This window comes from Bubalus bubalis, chromosome 19, assembly GCF_019923935.1.
Source record: "Bubalus bubalis isolate 160015118507 breed Murrah chromosome 19, NDDB_SH_1, whole genome shotgun sequence".
Lineage (NCBI taxonomy): Eukaryota > Metazoa > Chordata > Mammalia > Artiodactyla > Bovidae > Bubalus > Bubalus bubalis.
In genome coordinates, this window is record NC_059175.1 from 38019297 (window position 1) to 38032665 (window position 13369).

General features: G+C 37.7%; 1 protein-coding gene across 1 annotated transcript in view; it reads left to right on the forward strand.

The window, feature by feature from the left end:
* LOC102397927 (UDP-glucuronosyltransferase 3A1-like) overlaps positions 1-13369 on the forward strand; it is a 39971-nt gene that overhangs the window by 11809 nt on the left and 14793 nt on the right. The window contains exon 3 of the mRNA XM_006074885.4: positions 9849-9963. Coding sequence (XP_006074947.3) covers positions 9849-9963 — 115 coding nt within the window. The remainder of the gene's footprint in view (positions 1-9848; positions 9964-13369) is intronic.

Sequence of the window (13369 nt, forward strand, 5' to 3'; positions counted from 1 at the left end):
TGCAGCACTTTCACAGCATCATCTTTTAGGACTTGAGATAGTTCAGCTGGAATTCCATCACCTCCACTAGCTTTGTCCTTAGTGATGCTTCCTAAGGCCCACTTGACCTCACAGTCCAGGATGTTTGGCTCTAGGTGAGTAATCACACCATCGTGATTATCTGTGAAGATCTTTTTTGTACAGTTCTTCTGTGTATTCTTGCCACCTCTTCTTAATATCTTCTGCTTCTGTTAGGTACATACCATTTCTGTCCTTTATTGAGCCCATCTTTGCATGAAATGTTCCCTTGGTGTCTCAAATTTTCTTGAAGAGATCTCTAGTCTTTCCCATTCTATTGCTTTCCTCTATTTCTTTGCACTGATCACTGAGGAAGGCTTTCTTATCTCTCCTTGCTATTCTTTGGAACTCTGCATTCAGATGCTTATATCTTTCCTTTACTCCTTTGCTTTTTGCTTTTCCTCTTTTCACAGCTATTTGTAAGGCTTCCCCAGACAGCCGTTTTGCTTTTTTGCATTTCTTTTTCTTGGGGATGGTCTTGATCTCTGTCTCCAGTACAATGTCACAAACCTCTGTCCATAGTTCATCAGGCACTCTGTCTATCAGATCTAATCTCTTAAATCTATTTGTCACTTCTACTGTATAATTGTAAGGAATTTGATTTAGGTCATACCTGAATGGTCTAGTGGTTTTCCCTACTTTCTTCAATTTAAGTCTGATTCTGGCAATAAGGAGTTCATGATCTGAGCCACAGTCAAATCCCGGTCTTGTTCTTGCTGACTGTATAGAGCTTCTTGATCTTTGGCTGCAAAGAATATAATCAATCTAATTTTGGTGTTGACCACCTGTTGATGTCCATGTGTAGAGTCTTCTCTTGTGTTGTTGGAAGAGGGTGTTTGCTATATCCAGTGCATTCTCTTGGCAAAATTCTATTGGCCTTTGCCCTGCTTCATTCTGTACTCCAAGGCCAAATTTGCCTGTTATTCCAGGCATTTCTTGACTTTCTACTTCTGCATTCCAGTCCCCTATAATGAAAAGGACATCTTTTTGGGGTGTAAGTTCTAGAAGGTCTTGTAGGTCTTCATAGCAGTTGTTCTAGGACTTACTATATACATCTTATCTCATTAGAATCACCTGCTTGGAACTGCCCTGGAGGTCCAGTGGTTAAGATTCTGTGCTTCCACTAGAGGGGGTGTGGGTTTGATCCCTGGTCAAGGAACTAAGATCCCACATGCTGCCCTGTGCAGCCAAGAGATATGTATATATACATACATATATACCAAGTGGGCTTCCCAAGTGGCTAAAGTGGTAAAGAATCTGCCTGCCAATGCAGGAGATGCAGGAGACACAGGTTCCATCCCTGGGTTGGAAAGATCCCCTGGAGTAGGAAATGGCAAAACCCACTCCAGTATTCTTGCCTGGAAAATTCCATGGACAGAGGAGCCTGGTGAGCTAAAGTCCATGGGCTCGCAAAGAGCCAGACACCACTAAGCCACTGGATACATGTATGTATGTGTGTGTGTGTATATTTTTTATATATATATATATATATATATAATCAATTGCTTAATTAAATTTCTGCTAACTTAATTCCAGTGAGATATAGAGCTGTTACTCATTTATAGTTCTCCATTGTCTTCTTTTCAATGGTATTTTTGTTATACACATTACATCTACAGATGTTACAGACTGAACAATACTTTGTTATAGTTATTACTTAAATTATTTTTATATCTTTTATGACGGAGGAAAAGTATATATGTAAAACTTTTGTTCTATCAAACTTAGTATTTTAAATTTGTGTTTCTCATAATTTTATGTGTTAGTACCATCTGGATTCTTTTTCTTGGCCCAGTTTGGCTTTCCTCAGCCCCACTGCTCTTTTTGTTGTTGACAATATATTACATTTCCATGTGTTATAGACCCAATAATATATTATATAACATACTATATAATATATACATATTGTTTTGTAGGATTTCTTTTAAAATAAGTTATGAGAACTTTGAAGATAAGCAAATAGATCTCTTTCTGGAAAGACTGAGGATGTATGAGTCCGCTGCTCTCTGCGGGGTCTGGGAAGGTTAGCCATAGTGGATCTGCATGAGCAGATGGAAACCTGTTACTTAATTTGCTATATCCTTGTGTTTCTTGTGGATGCCATATGCTCTGAAATCTAGAGGTTTGGGGGGCTTGTCCATCAAGTAGAGGTTTTAAATGCTGGAGCTCCAGATGTGGGGGTTCAAACCCTTTGCTTCTCAGAAAGAAGCTGGGAGTTGTGAGTTCCTTCCCAATTGTGGGTTGTTGTGTCAGGGCTTGGGTTTATGGTAAGATTGTGTCTCAGTCTCTCCTACCCATTTTTAAAAAAAATATAAATTTATTTATTTTAATTGGAGGCTAATTACTTTACAATATTATATTGGTTTTGCCATATATCAACATGAATCCACCACGGGTGCACACGTGTTCCCCATACTGAACTCCCCTCACACTTCCCTCCCCATACCATCCCTCTGGGTCATCCCAGTGCACCAGCCCCGAGCATCCTGTATCATGCATCGAACCTGGACTGGCGATTTGTTTCACATAGATATTGTACATGTTTCAATGCCATTCTCCCAAATCATCCCACCCTTGCCCTCTTCCATAGAGTCCAAAAGACTGTTCTATACATCTGTGTCTCTTTTGCTGCCTCACATACAGGGTTATCATTACCATCTTTCTAAATTCCACATATATGTGTTAGTATACTGTATTTGTGTTTTCCTTTCTGGCTTACTTCACTCTGTATAATAGACTCCAGTTTCATCCACCTCATTAGAACTGATTCAAGTGTATTCTTTTTAATGGCTGAGTATTATTCCATTGTGTATATGTACCACAGCTTTCTTATCCATTCGTCTGCTGATGGACACCTAGGTTACTTCCATGTCCTGGCTATTATAAACAGTACTGTGATGAACATTGGGGTACATGTGTTTCTTTCAATAATGGTTTCCTTGGTGTGTATGCCCAGCAGTGGGATTGCTGAGTCATATGGCAGAGTACATCATGAGAAACGCTGGGCTGGAAGAAGCACAAGCTGGAATCAAGATTGCTGGGAGAAATATCAATAACCTCAGATATGCAGATGACACCACCCTTATGGCAGAAAGTGAAGAAGAACTAAAAAGCCTCTTGATGAAAGTGAAAGTGGAGAGTGAAAAAGTTGGCTTAAAGCTCAACATTCAGAAAACTAAGATCATGGCATCTGGTCCCATCACTTTATGGAAAATAGATGGGGAGACAGTGGAAACAGTGGCTGACTTTATTTTTTTGGGCTCCAAAATCACTGCAGATGGTGATTGCAGCCATGAAGATGCTTACTCCTTGGAAGGAAAGTTATGACCAACCTAGATAACATATTGAAAAGCAGAGACATTACTTTGCCAACAAAGGTCCATCTAGTCAAGGCTATGGTTTTTCCAGTGGTCATGTATGGATGTGAGAGTTGGACTGTGAAGAAAGCTGAGTGCTGAAGAATTGATGCTTTTGAACTGTGGTGTTGGAGAAAACTCTTGAGAGTCCCTTGGACTGCAAGGAGATCCAACCAGTCCATTCTGAAGAAGATCAGTCCTGGGTGTTCTTTGGAAGGAATGATGCTAAAGCTGAAACTCCAATACTTTGGCCCCTTCTTGTGAAGAGTTGACTCATTGGAAAAGAGCCTGATGCTGGGAGGGATTGGGGGCAGAAGAAGAATGGGACGACAGAGGATGAGATGGCTGGATGGCATCACTGACTTGATGGACGTGAGTTTGCATGAACTCCAGGAGTTGGTGATGGACAGGGAGGCCTGCCGTGCTGCAATTCATGGGGTCTCAAAGAGTTGGACATGACTGAGAGGCTGAACTGAGCTGAACTGATGGCAGTTCTATTTCCAGTTTTTTAAGGAGTCTCCACACTGTTCTCCATAGTGGCTGTACTAGTGTGCATTCTCACCAACAGTGTAAGAGGGTTCCCTTTTCTCTACACCTTCTCCAGCATTTATTGCTTGTAGACTTTTGGATAGCAGCCATTCTGACTGGTGTAAAATAGTACCTCATTATGGTTTTGATTTGCATTTCTCTGATAACGAGTGATGTTGAGCATCTTTTCATGTGTTTGTTAGCCATCTGCATGTCTTCTTTGGAGAAATGTCTGTTTAGTTCTTTGGCCCATTTTTTGATTGGGTCATTTATTTTACTGGAATTGAGCTGCAGGAGTTGCTTGTATACTTTTGAGATTAATTCTTTGTCAGTTGCTTCATTTGCTATTATTTTCTCCCATTCTGAAGGCTTTCTTTTCACCTTGCTTATAGTTTCCTTTGTTGTGCAAAAGCTTTTAAGTTTAATTAGGTCCCATTTATTTATTTTTGTTTTTATTTCCAATATTCTTGGAGGTGGGCCATAGAGGATCCTGCTGTGATTTATGTCAGAGAGTGTTTTGCCTGTGTTCTCCTCTAGGAGTTTTACAGTTTCTGGTCTTACGTTTTGATCTTTAATCCATTTTGAGTTTATTTTTGTGTATGGTGTTAGAAAGTGTTCCAGTTTCATTCTTTTACAAGTGGTTGACCAGTTTTCCTAGCACCACTTGTTAAAGAGATTGTCTTTTCTCCATTGTATATTCTTGCCTTCTTTGTCAAAGATAAGGTGTCCATAGGTGCATGGATTTATCTCTGGGCTTTCTATTTTGTTCCATTGCTCTATATTTCTGTCTTTGTGCCAGTACCATACTGTCTTGATGACTGTGGCTTTGTAGTAGAGCCTGAAGTCAGGCAGGTTGATTCCTCCAGTTCCATTCTTCTTTCTCAAGATTGCTTGGCTATTCGAGGTTTTTTGTATTTCCATACAAATTGTGAAATTATTTGTTTTAGCTCTTTGAAAAATATCGTTGGTAGCTTGATAGGGATTGCATTGAACCTATAGATTGCTTTGGGTAGTATACTCATTTTCACTATATTGATTCTTCTGATCCATGAACAGATTTATTAGTGTCATCTTTGATTTCTTTCACCAGTGTTTTATAGTTTTCTATATATAGGTCTTTAGTTTCTTAGGGTAGATATATTCCTAAGTATTTTATTCTTTTCGTTGCAATGGTGAATGGAATTGTTTCCTTAATTTCTCTTTCTATTTTCTCATTATTAGTGTATGGGAATGCAAGAGACTTCTGTGTGTTGATTTTATATCCTGCAACTTTACTATATTCATTGATTAGCTCTAGTAATTTTCTGGTGGAGTCTTTAGGGTTTTCTATGTAGAGGATCATGTCATCTGCAAACAGTGAGAGTTTTACTTCTTTTCCAATTTGGATTCCTTTTATTTCCTTTTCTGCTCTGATTGCTGTGGCCAAAACTTCCAAAACTATGTTGAATAGTAGTGGTGAAAGTGGGAACGCTTGTCTTGTTCCTGACTTTAGGGGAAATACTTTCAATTTTTCACCATTGCCTCCTACCCATTTTGATGTGCTGTTTTCTTTTTTTGCTCAACAGATGCATAGTCACTCATCTAGTTCCTGGATTTCTTTCAGAGGGAATTTATCTGTATGTAGCTATAGATATGATGGGTTCATGGAGCCATCAAATAGAAGTTCAAGAGCCTCCTACATCACCATCATTTTTAAAAAACCTTTTTATTTTGTATTGGAGTATAGCCAATTAACAATGTTGTGATAGCTTCAGGTGAACAGTGAAGGGCCTCAGCCATACATGTAAATGGCTGAGGCTCCCAACTCCCCTCTCATCCAGGCTGCTGCTGCGTAACATTGAGCAGAGTTCCATTGCTATACAGTAGGTCTTTTTGTTTATTCTTTTTGAACATAGCAGTGTGTACATGTCCATCCCAAACTTCCCAACTATCCCTTCCTTCCAGTCTTCTCCCCCACCCCTGGGGCAACCGTAAGTTCATTCTCTAAGTCTGTGAGTCTCTTTCTATTTTGTAAATAAGTTCATTTGCATCATTTCTTTTCTCAATTCCACATATAAGGGATGCCATATGGTATTTCTCCTTCTGTGTCTGATTTACTTCATTCAATATGTATGTCACCATTTTGAATTGGAACTGACAACTTCATTCTTTTGTGTGTGGAGATCTAGTTTTCCCAGTATCACTTGATGAAGACTTTCTTTTCTCATTGAATGGTCATGGTCCCTGGTCAAAAATGTTTTGGGGAGCTTTTTTTATATTGGTCTGCATTTCTGTTTTATTCCAGTTCCATACTATATTAATTACTGTAGCTTTCTAGTGAATTTTGAAATCAGGAAGCGTGATTCCTCTAGCTTTGTTCTTTTTCATGATTGCTTTGGCTATGCATGATACAGTGGTAAAGAACCTGCCTACCAATGCAGGAGATGCAAGAGACTCTGGTTCAATCACTGTGTCAGGAAGATCCCCTGGAATATTAAATGGCAACCCACTCCAGTATTCTTGCTTGGAAAATTCCATGGACTGAGGAGCCTGGTGGTCTATAGTCTATAGGGTCGCAAAGTATGGGATGTGACTGAGCATGGGTGCTTGTGTCATTGGCTATTTGAGATACTAGAGATTTCAAAGTAGTTTTAAGATGGGGTTTTTTTTTTCCATTACTGAAAAAGACATCATTGGGATTTTGATAGGGATTGCATTGAATCTGTAGATCATTTTGGGTGGTATTGACATCTTAACAACTGAGTCTTCCAGTTCATGAACATGGAATGTATTTACATTTATTTGTCTCCTCTAATTTCTTTCAAAATTGCTTTGCGGTTTTCACTTCACAAATCTTTCAACTCTTTGGCTAAGCTAAATCCCAAGTATTTTATTCTTTTTGATGCTATTGTATTTGGAATTATTTTTGAAAATATTTTAGAGTATTCATTTATAGTATAGAAAGGCATCTGATTTTTATGTATGAACTTTTTATCTTGCTACTTTGATGAATTCATTTTTTAGTTCTAACATTTTTTGTGGAATCTTTAGGGTTTTTAACATGTAAGATTACATCATCTGTGAACAGAGATTCTTTTACTTCTTCCTTTCCAATTTGGATGCCCTTTTTTTCTTCCTTGCTTCCTTTGCCTGACTACTCTGGCTACATCTTCTAGTACTATATTGAATAGAAATAGTTAAGAAGTCTCCTTGCCTTGTTACTGACCTTAGTGGAAAGTTTTCAGTCTTTCTTCACTGAGTATAATGTTTGCTATTGGTTTTTCATACATAGTTTTTATTATGTTGAGGTTCAGTTCAGTTCAGTTCAGTCACTCAGTCATGTCCAACTCTTTGCAACCCCATGAACTGTAGCACTCCAGGCCTCCCTGTCCATCACCAACTCCCGGAGTCCACCCAAACTCATGTCCATCGAGTCAGTGATGCCATCCAGCCATATCATTGTCTGTTGTCCCCTTGTCCTCCTGCCCCCAATCTTTCCAAGCATCAGGGTCTTTTCAAATGAGTCAGCCCTTCGCATCAGGTGGCCAAAGTATTGGAGTTTCAGCTTCAACATCAGTCCTTCCAATGAACACCCAGGACTGATCTCCTTTAGGATGGACTGGTTGGATCTCCTTGCAGTCCAAGGGACTCTCAAGAGTTGAGGTAGTTTCCTTCTATTCCTAGTTTGTTGAGTGGTTTTTTTTTTTTTAATTATGAATGGATTTTGAATTTTATCAAATGCTTTTTCTGCATCAGTTGAATTGGTCATGTGATTTTTGTCCTTCGTTCTGTTAATCTGGTATCTTTTATCAATTGATTTTTGTTTACTGAGATATCTTTGCCTTTGAGGAATAAATCATTGTGTATAATTCTCTTCATATTCTGTTGAATTTGATTTGCTGCTTTTTTGTTGAGGGCTTTTGTATCAATGTTTGTAAAAGACATTAGCCTATAGGTTTCCTTTATTCATAGTGTGGTTGTCTGGCTTTCCCAGATTGGGAAAGGAGTACATCAAGGCTGGTATATTGTCACCCTGCTTGTTTAACTTATATGCAGAGTACATCATGTGAAATGTCAGGCTGGATGAAGCACAAGCTGGAATCAAGATTGCCAGGAGAAACATCAATAGCCTCAGATATGCAGATGATACCACACTTCGTGGAAAGCAAAGAGGATCCAAAGAGCCTCTTGATATAGGTGAAAGAGGAGAATGAAAAAGCTGGCTTAAAACTCAGAATTCAAAAAACAAAGATCATGGCATCCAATCCCATCACTTCACGGCAAACAGATGGGGAAACAATGGAAACAGAGATAGATTTTATTTCCTTGGGCTCCAAAATCACGGCAGATGGTGACTGCAGCCATGAAATTAAAAGACACTTGCTCCTTGGAAGAAAAGCTATGACCAACCTGTATAGCATATTCAAAAGCAGAGGCATTACATTACCAACAAAGGTCCATCTGGTCAAGGCTATGGTTTTGCCAGTAGTCATGTATGGATGTGATAATTGGAGTATAAATAAAGATGAACGCCGAAGAATTTATGCTTTCAAACTGTGGTGTTGGAGAAGACTCTTGAGAACCCCTTGGACTGTAAGGAGATCAAACCAGTCAATTGTAAAAGAAATCAGTTTTGAATATTCATTGGAAGGACTGATGCTGAAGCCAAAACTCCAATACTTTGCTCCTTAGAAAAGACCCTGATGTTGGGAAAGATTGAAGGCAGGAAGAGAAGGGGATGATAGAGGATGAGATGGTTGGATGGCATCACCAACTCGATGGACATGAATTTGAGCAAGCTTCAGGAGTTGGTGATGGACAGGGAAGCCTGTGTGCTGCATTCCATATGGTTGCAAAGAGTTGGACACGAGTGCATGACTGAACTGTACTGAACTGTCTGGCTTTGGTATCAGGGAAATGCTGGCTTCATAAAATGAGTTTGAAAGTGTTTCCATCTGTTCAACTCTTTGGAACAATTTGAGAAGGAGTAGCATTTTGAGAAGAAGCATTTCTTCTTTAAATGTTTGGTAGGATTTATTAGTGATACTATTGGATCCAGGACTTGATTTTATTGAGAGATTTTGACTGCTGATTTAATTTCCTTATGACTTATAAATCTATTCAAATTTTCTATTTCTTTATGATTTACTATTAATTGGTTTTATGTCTCTAAGAATTTTAAAATTTCATCTAGATTATCCAATTTGTTGGTGTACAGTTTTTCACAGTATTTCTTATAATACTAATTTCTGTATAACTGGCAATGACACCATTTTCAATTTGGATTTTAGTAATTTGAGTATTCTCTCTCTCTCTTTTTTTCCTTAGTATTTCTAGCTAAATATTTGTCAATTTTATTGATCTTTTCACCCTGGAAGTTGCAAGCCCTCCATGGACTATGAGTTCCAAAATAATTATTTTAGAAGATTCTGTCAGTGCGTTTGTTGTTTAGATGGAGAGAGAGATTTTTGGTGCTTCCTACTCTATCATCTTCCCAGAATCCTCCCCACTGTATGTTGACCTAATTTTTTTTCATAGCATATATGTGTGCACAAATATATGTATATTATATATGCATTTATATATAACTTAAATACAAAGTATACCACTTACCATGTGTGCATCCTTGACAGTTTGTTTGACACCCCATTCATCTTTGTTTTCTCACCTGTAAAATGAGGAATACCTTTAATCAAAGGCTTTGAATGGAAACTCTAGCAGTTTAAATTGAATAAAAGTGACTGAATATTTGTAAAGTTCTTAATAAGTATTGTCATATGATTAAAGGAATGAGAGGGCAAGAACAAACTCAAAAAGCAAACATCTAAATATATATAAAATTATTGCAATAAGTACACTATGATATCATGCTAATTTTGATCTGAGTTATGTGACATATTAAATATTTCCCTGTTGGTGTTTTCTTAGATTTAGAAAAGGAGGAACACTCATTCCAGGTTATCAGTTGGCATTCACCTGGAGATCTTGAAAATGAAATAAGGAAACGTCTGGATTTGTTTGTGACAGAAGCTTTGCACAACAGGTAATTTATTCTCTCAATGAAAGACCTACTATTTCAGTGATACAAATAAATGGATGGATACATGGATACTGGAAATAAGTTTAAGAGCAATAGATGAGTTGATGGATAAATGGATGGAGAGAAGGAAGAATGATATGGGGTGGTGGGTGGATGGATGGAGCAGATGATTTTCATACTATCTTGTCTGTATACTGTCCTTTTCCCATGAAAAGCATGAATTTCTGCTTTTAGTTGTGGCGGATAGTTGTGAGGGATTGTTGCTCTTGGATCTTGTTGGTGATACATCACTTACAAAACTTTGTGTATACTCTCCCCAACGCAGAAGGAGGGATAGACAACTTAATTTCTCATTGTTGGTAAACAAACCCTACCCACCATTTTATACTTATTTTCTCTCCATTCTCCTTATATAAATTCAAGAATGGAAAAACACACAGAGTGAAGTAAGCCAGAAAGAAAAACACCAATACAGTATACTAACGCATATATATGGAATTTAGAAAGATGGTAACAATTACTGTGTACGAGACAGCAAAAGAGACACTGATGTATAGAACAGTCTTATGGACTCTGTTGGAGAGGGAGAGGGTGGGAAAATTTGGGAGAATGGCATTGAAACATGTGTAATATCATGTATGAAACGAGTTGCCAGTCCAGGTTCAATGCATGATACTGGATGCTTGGGGCTGGTGCACTGGGACGACCCAGAGGGATGGTGTGGGGAGGGAGGAGGGAGGAGGGTTCAGGATGGGGAGCACATGTATACCTGTGGCAGATTCGTTTTGATGTTTGGCAAAACTAATACAGTGTTTCAGGTTTAAAAATAAAATAAAAAAAAAGAAAAAAAAAAAAAGAAAAACACTCATCATGAACATTGATTTTTTTTTCATACCTTGAAATGTTGAAATGTTGCTCTTTTAAATACATTAAAAATACCTCAAATACTTTGATGAAGCACAGTGAGAGATGAGTCTGAGAGTTTTTGTTATCACCTGGGATGTATAGAAAGTTCTTTATCTTTGACATATAAGAGGAAAGACAAAATCCATGCCTCAGTTGGCTAATTTCAGTGGCTTAACCCACCCCCCTTCTTTCTTTAAAAATTCTACTCGCTATCAAGGTTGTGTTCAAATCTGACTTTTTATTAAAACTTTCTTACTCTCTAAAACTAGAAGATCAAATTCTCTCCACTTTAAGAGATCTGATCTAAAGTACTCATTTGAAACTTTGTGTTGTTTTGTGTTGTTAGGCCTATGTTTTTTAAGTCTATGTCTTGTTTCTTCTCTTGCAACTTGATTTCTTTGAAGACTGGTTCTACACACACACACATGTTAAATATGGTGGAATATATGGAGCACAAGGCTTCCCTGATGGCTCAGACTGTAAAGAATCTGCCTGCAATGCAGGAGACTTTTCAATCCCTGGGTCAGGAAGATCCTCTGGAGAAGGGAATGGCTACCCTCTCCAGTTTTCTTGCCTGGAGAATTCCATGGAAAGAGGACCCTGGTGGGCTATAGTTCATGGGGACACCACACGGTGTCGTCTTGTAATCTTTTTCAATGAATCAACTTAATTTCAGATAGGATTAATGTTCTACTTTTGAGGACTTTGTACTTCCTATTTTGAATTTACCCTGATATTTGGCAATCATTCTTTATGTAGAATCTTTAAAAAATATAATAGAGGATAATTTCAGCTAATCACCATCCCTCAATGTTGATTCTAAGGAGCAGGTAGAGATCTGAATATTGCTAATGAATTATCAACCTTATTGGCCTTCTTTAAGTGGGCTGACATGGTGTAGTGTTGTACAGGTTATGGGTTTGCTGAGCCATTGATTCTTTCAGTCCTTTGCTAGACTAGGAGGCCCACGGGTCTTCAAAACACCTGTACCTGTGATCTCTGGTCACAAACATTCTTGTCTATTTCTCCCTGGGCTATACTAAAAGAATCATTTTCTTTGCAGGCGGTGATGGAAAAACATTGATGGAGAATAGTTCCTGGAATAGGGTAATAAATGAGTCTTAATTCGGTGTCCGTAAAAATTGAGCATTAACTTCTATAAATACCCTGGTGAGCATAAAGTGGAAAGGCTGTTAACAAGTTTCAAACAAAGTTTCATTTATGTTTGTTCTAAATCATTTAACTTTACATTAGAAAGATGTAAATCTCATAGTGGTTTTGATTTGCATTTCTTTGATAATGAGTGATGTTGAGCATCTTTTCATGTGTTTGTTAGCCATCTGTATGTCTTCTTTGGAGAAATGTCTATTTAGTTCTTTGGCCCATTTTTTGATTGGGTCATTTATTTTTCTGGAGTTGAGCTGTAGGAGTTGCTTGTACATTTTTGAGATTAGTTGTTTGTCAGTTGCTTCATTTGCTATTATTTTCTCCCATTCTGAAGGTTGTCTTTTCACCTTGCTTATAATTTCCTTTGTTGTGCAGAGGCTTTTAAGTTTAATTAGGTCCCATTTGTTTATTTTTGCTTTTATTTCCAATATTCTGGGAGGTGGGTCATAGAGGATCCTGCTGTAATGTATGTTGGGGAGTGTTTTGCCTATGTTCTCCTCTAGGAGTTTTATAGTTTCTGGTCTTACATTGAGATCTTTAATCCATTTTGAGTTTATTTTTGTGTATGGTGTTAGAAAGTGTTCTAGTTTCATTCTTTTACAAGTGGTTGACCAGTTTTCCCAGCACCACTTGTTAAAGAGATTGTCTTTAATCCATTGTATATTCTTGCCTTCTTTGTCAAAGATAAGGTGTCCATAGGTGCATGGGTTTATCTCTGGGCTTTCTATTTTGTTCCATTAATCTATATTTCTGTCTTTGTGCCAGTACCATACTGTCTTGATGGCTGTGGCTTTATAGTAGAGCCTGAAGTCAGGCAGGTTGATTCCTCCAGTTCCATTCTTCTTTCTCAAGATTGCTTTGGCTATTCGAGGTTTTTTGTATTTCCATACAAATTGTGAAATTATTTGTTCTAGCTCTGTGAAGAATACCGTTGGTAGCTTGATAGGGATTGCATTGAATCTATAAATTGCTTTGGGTAGTATACTCATTTTCACTATATTGATTCTTCCAATCCATGAACATGGTATATTTCTCCATCTGTTAGTGTCCTCTTTGATTTCTTTCACCAGTGTTTTATAGTTTTCTATATATAGGTCTTTAGTTTCTTTAGGTACATATATTCCTAAGTATTTTATTCTTTTCATTGCAATGGTGAATGGAATTGTTTCCTTAATTTCTCTTTCTATTTTCTCATTATTAGTGTATGGGACTGCAAGGGATTTCTGTGTGCTGATTTTATATCCTGCAACTTTACTATATTCATTGATTAGCTCTAGTAATTTTCTGGTGGAGTCTTTAGAGTTTTCTATGTATCCATTTCACACCAGTTAGAATG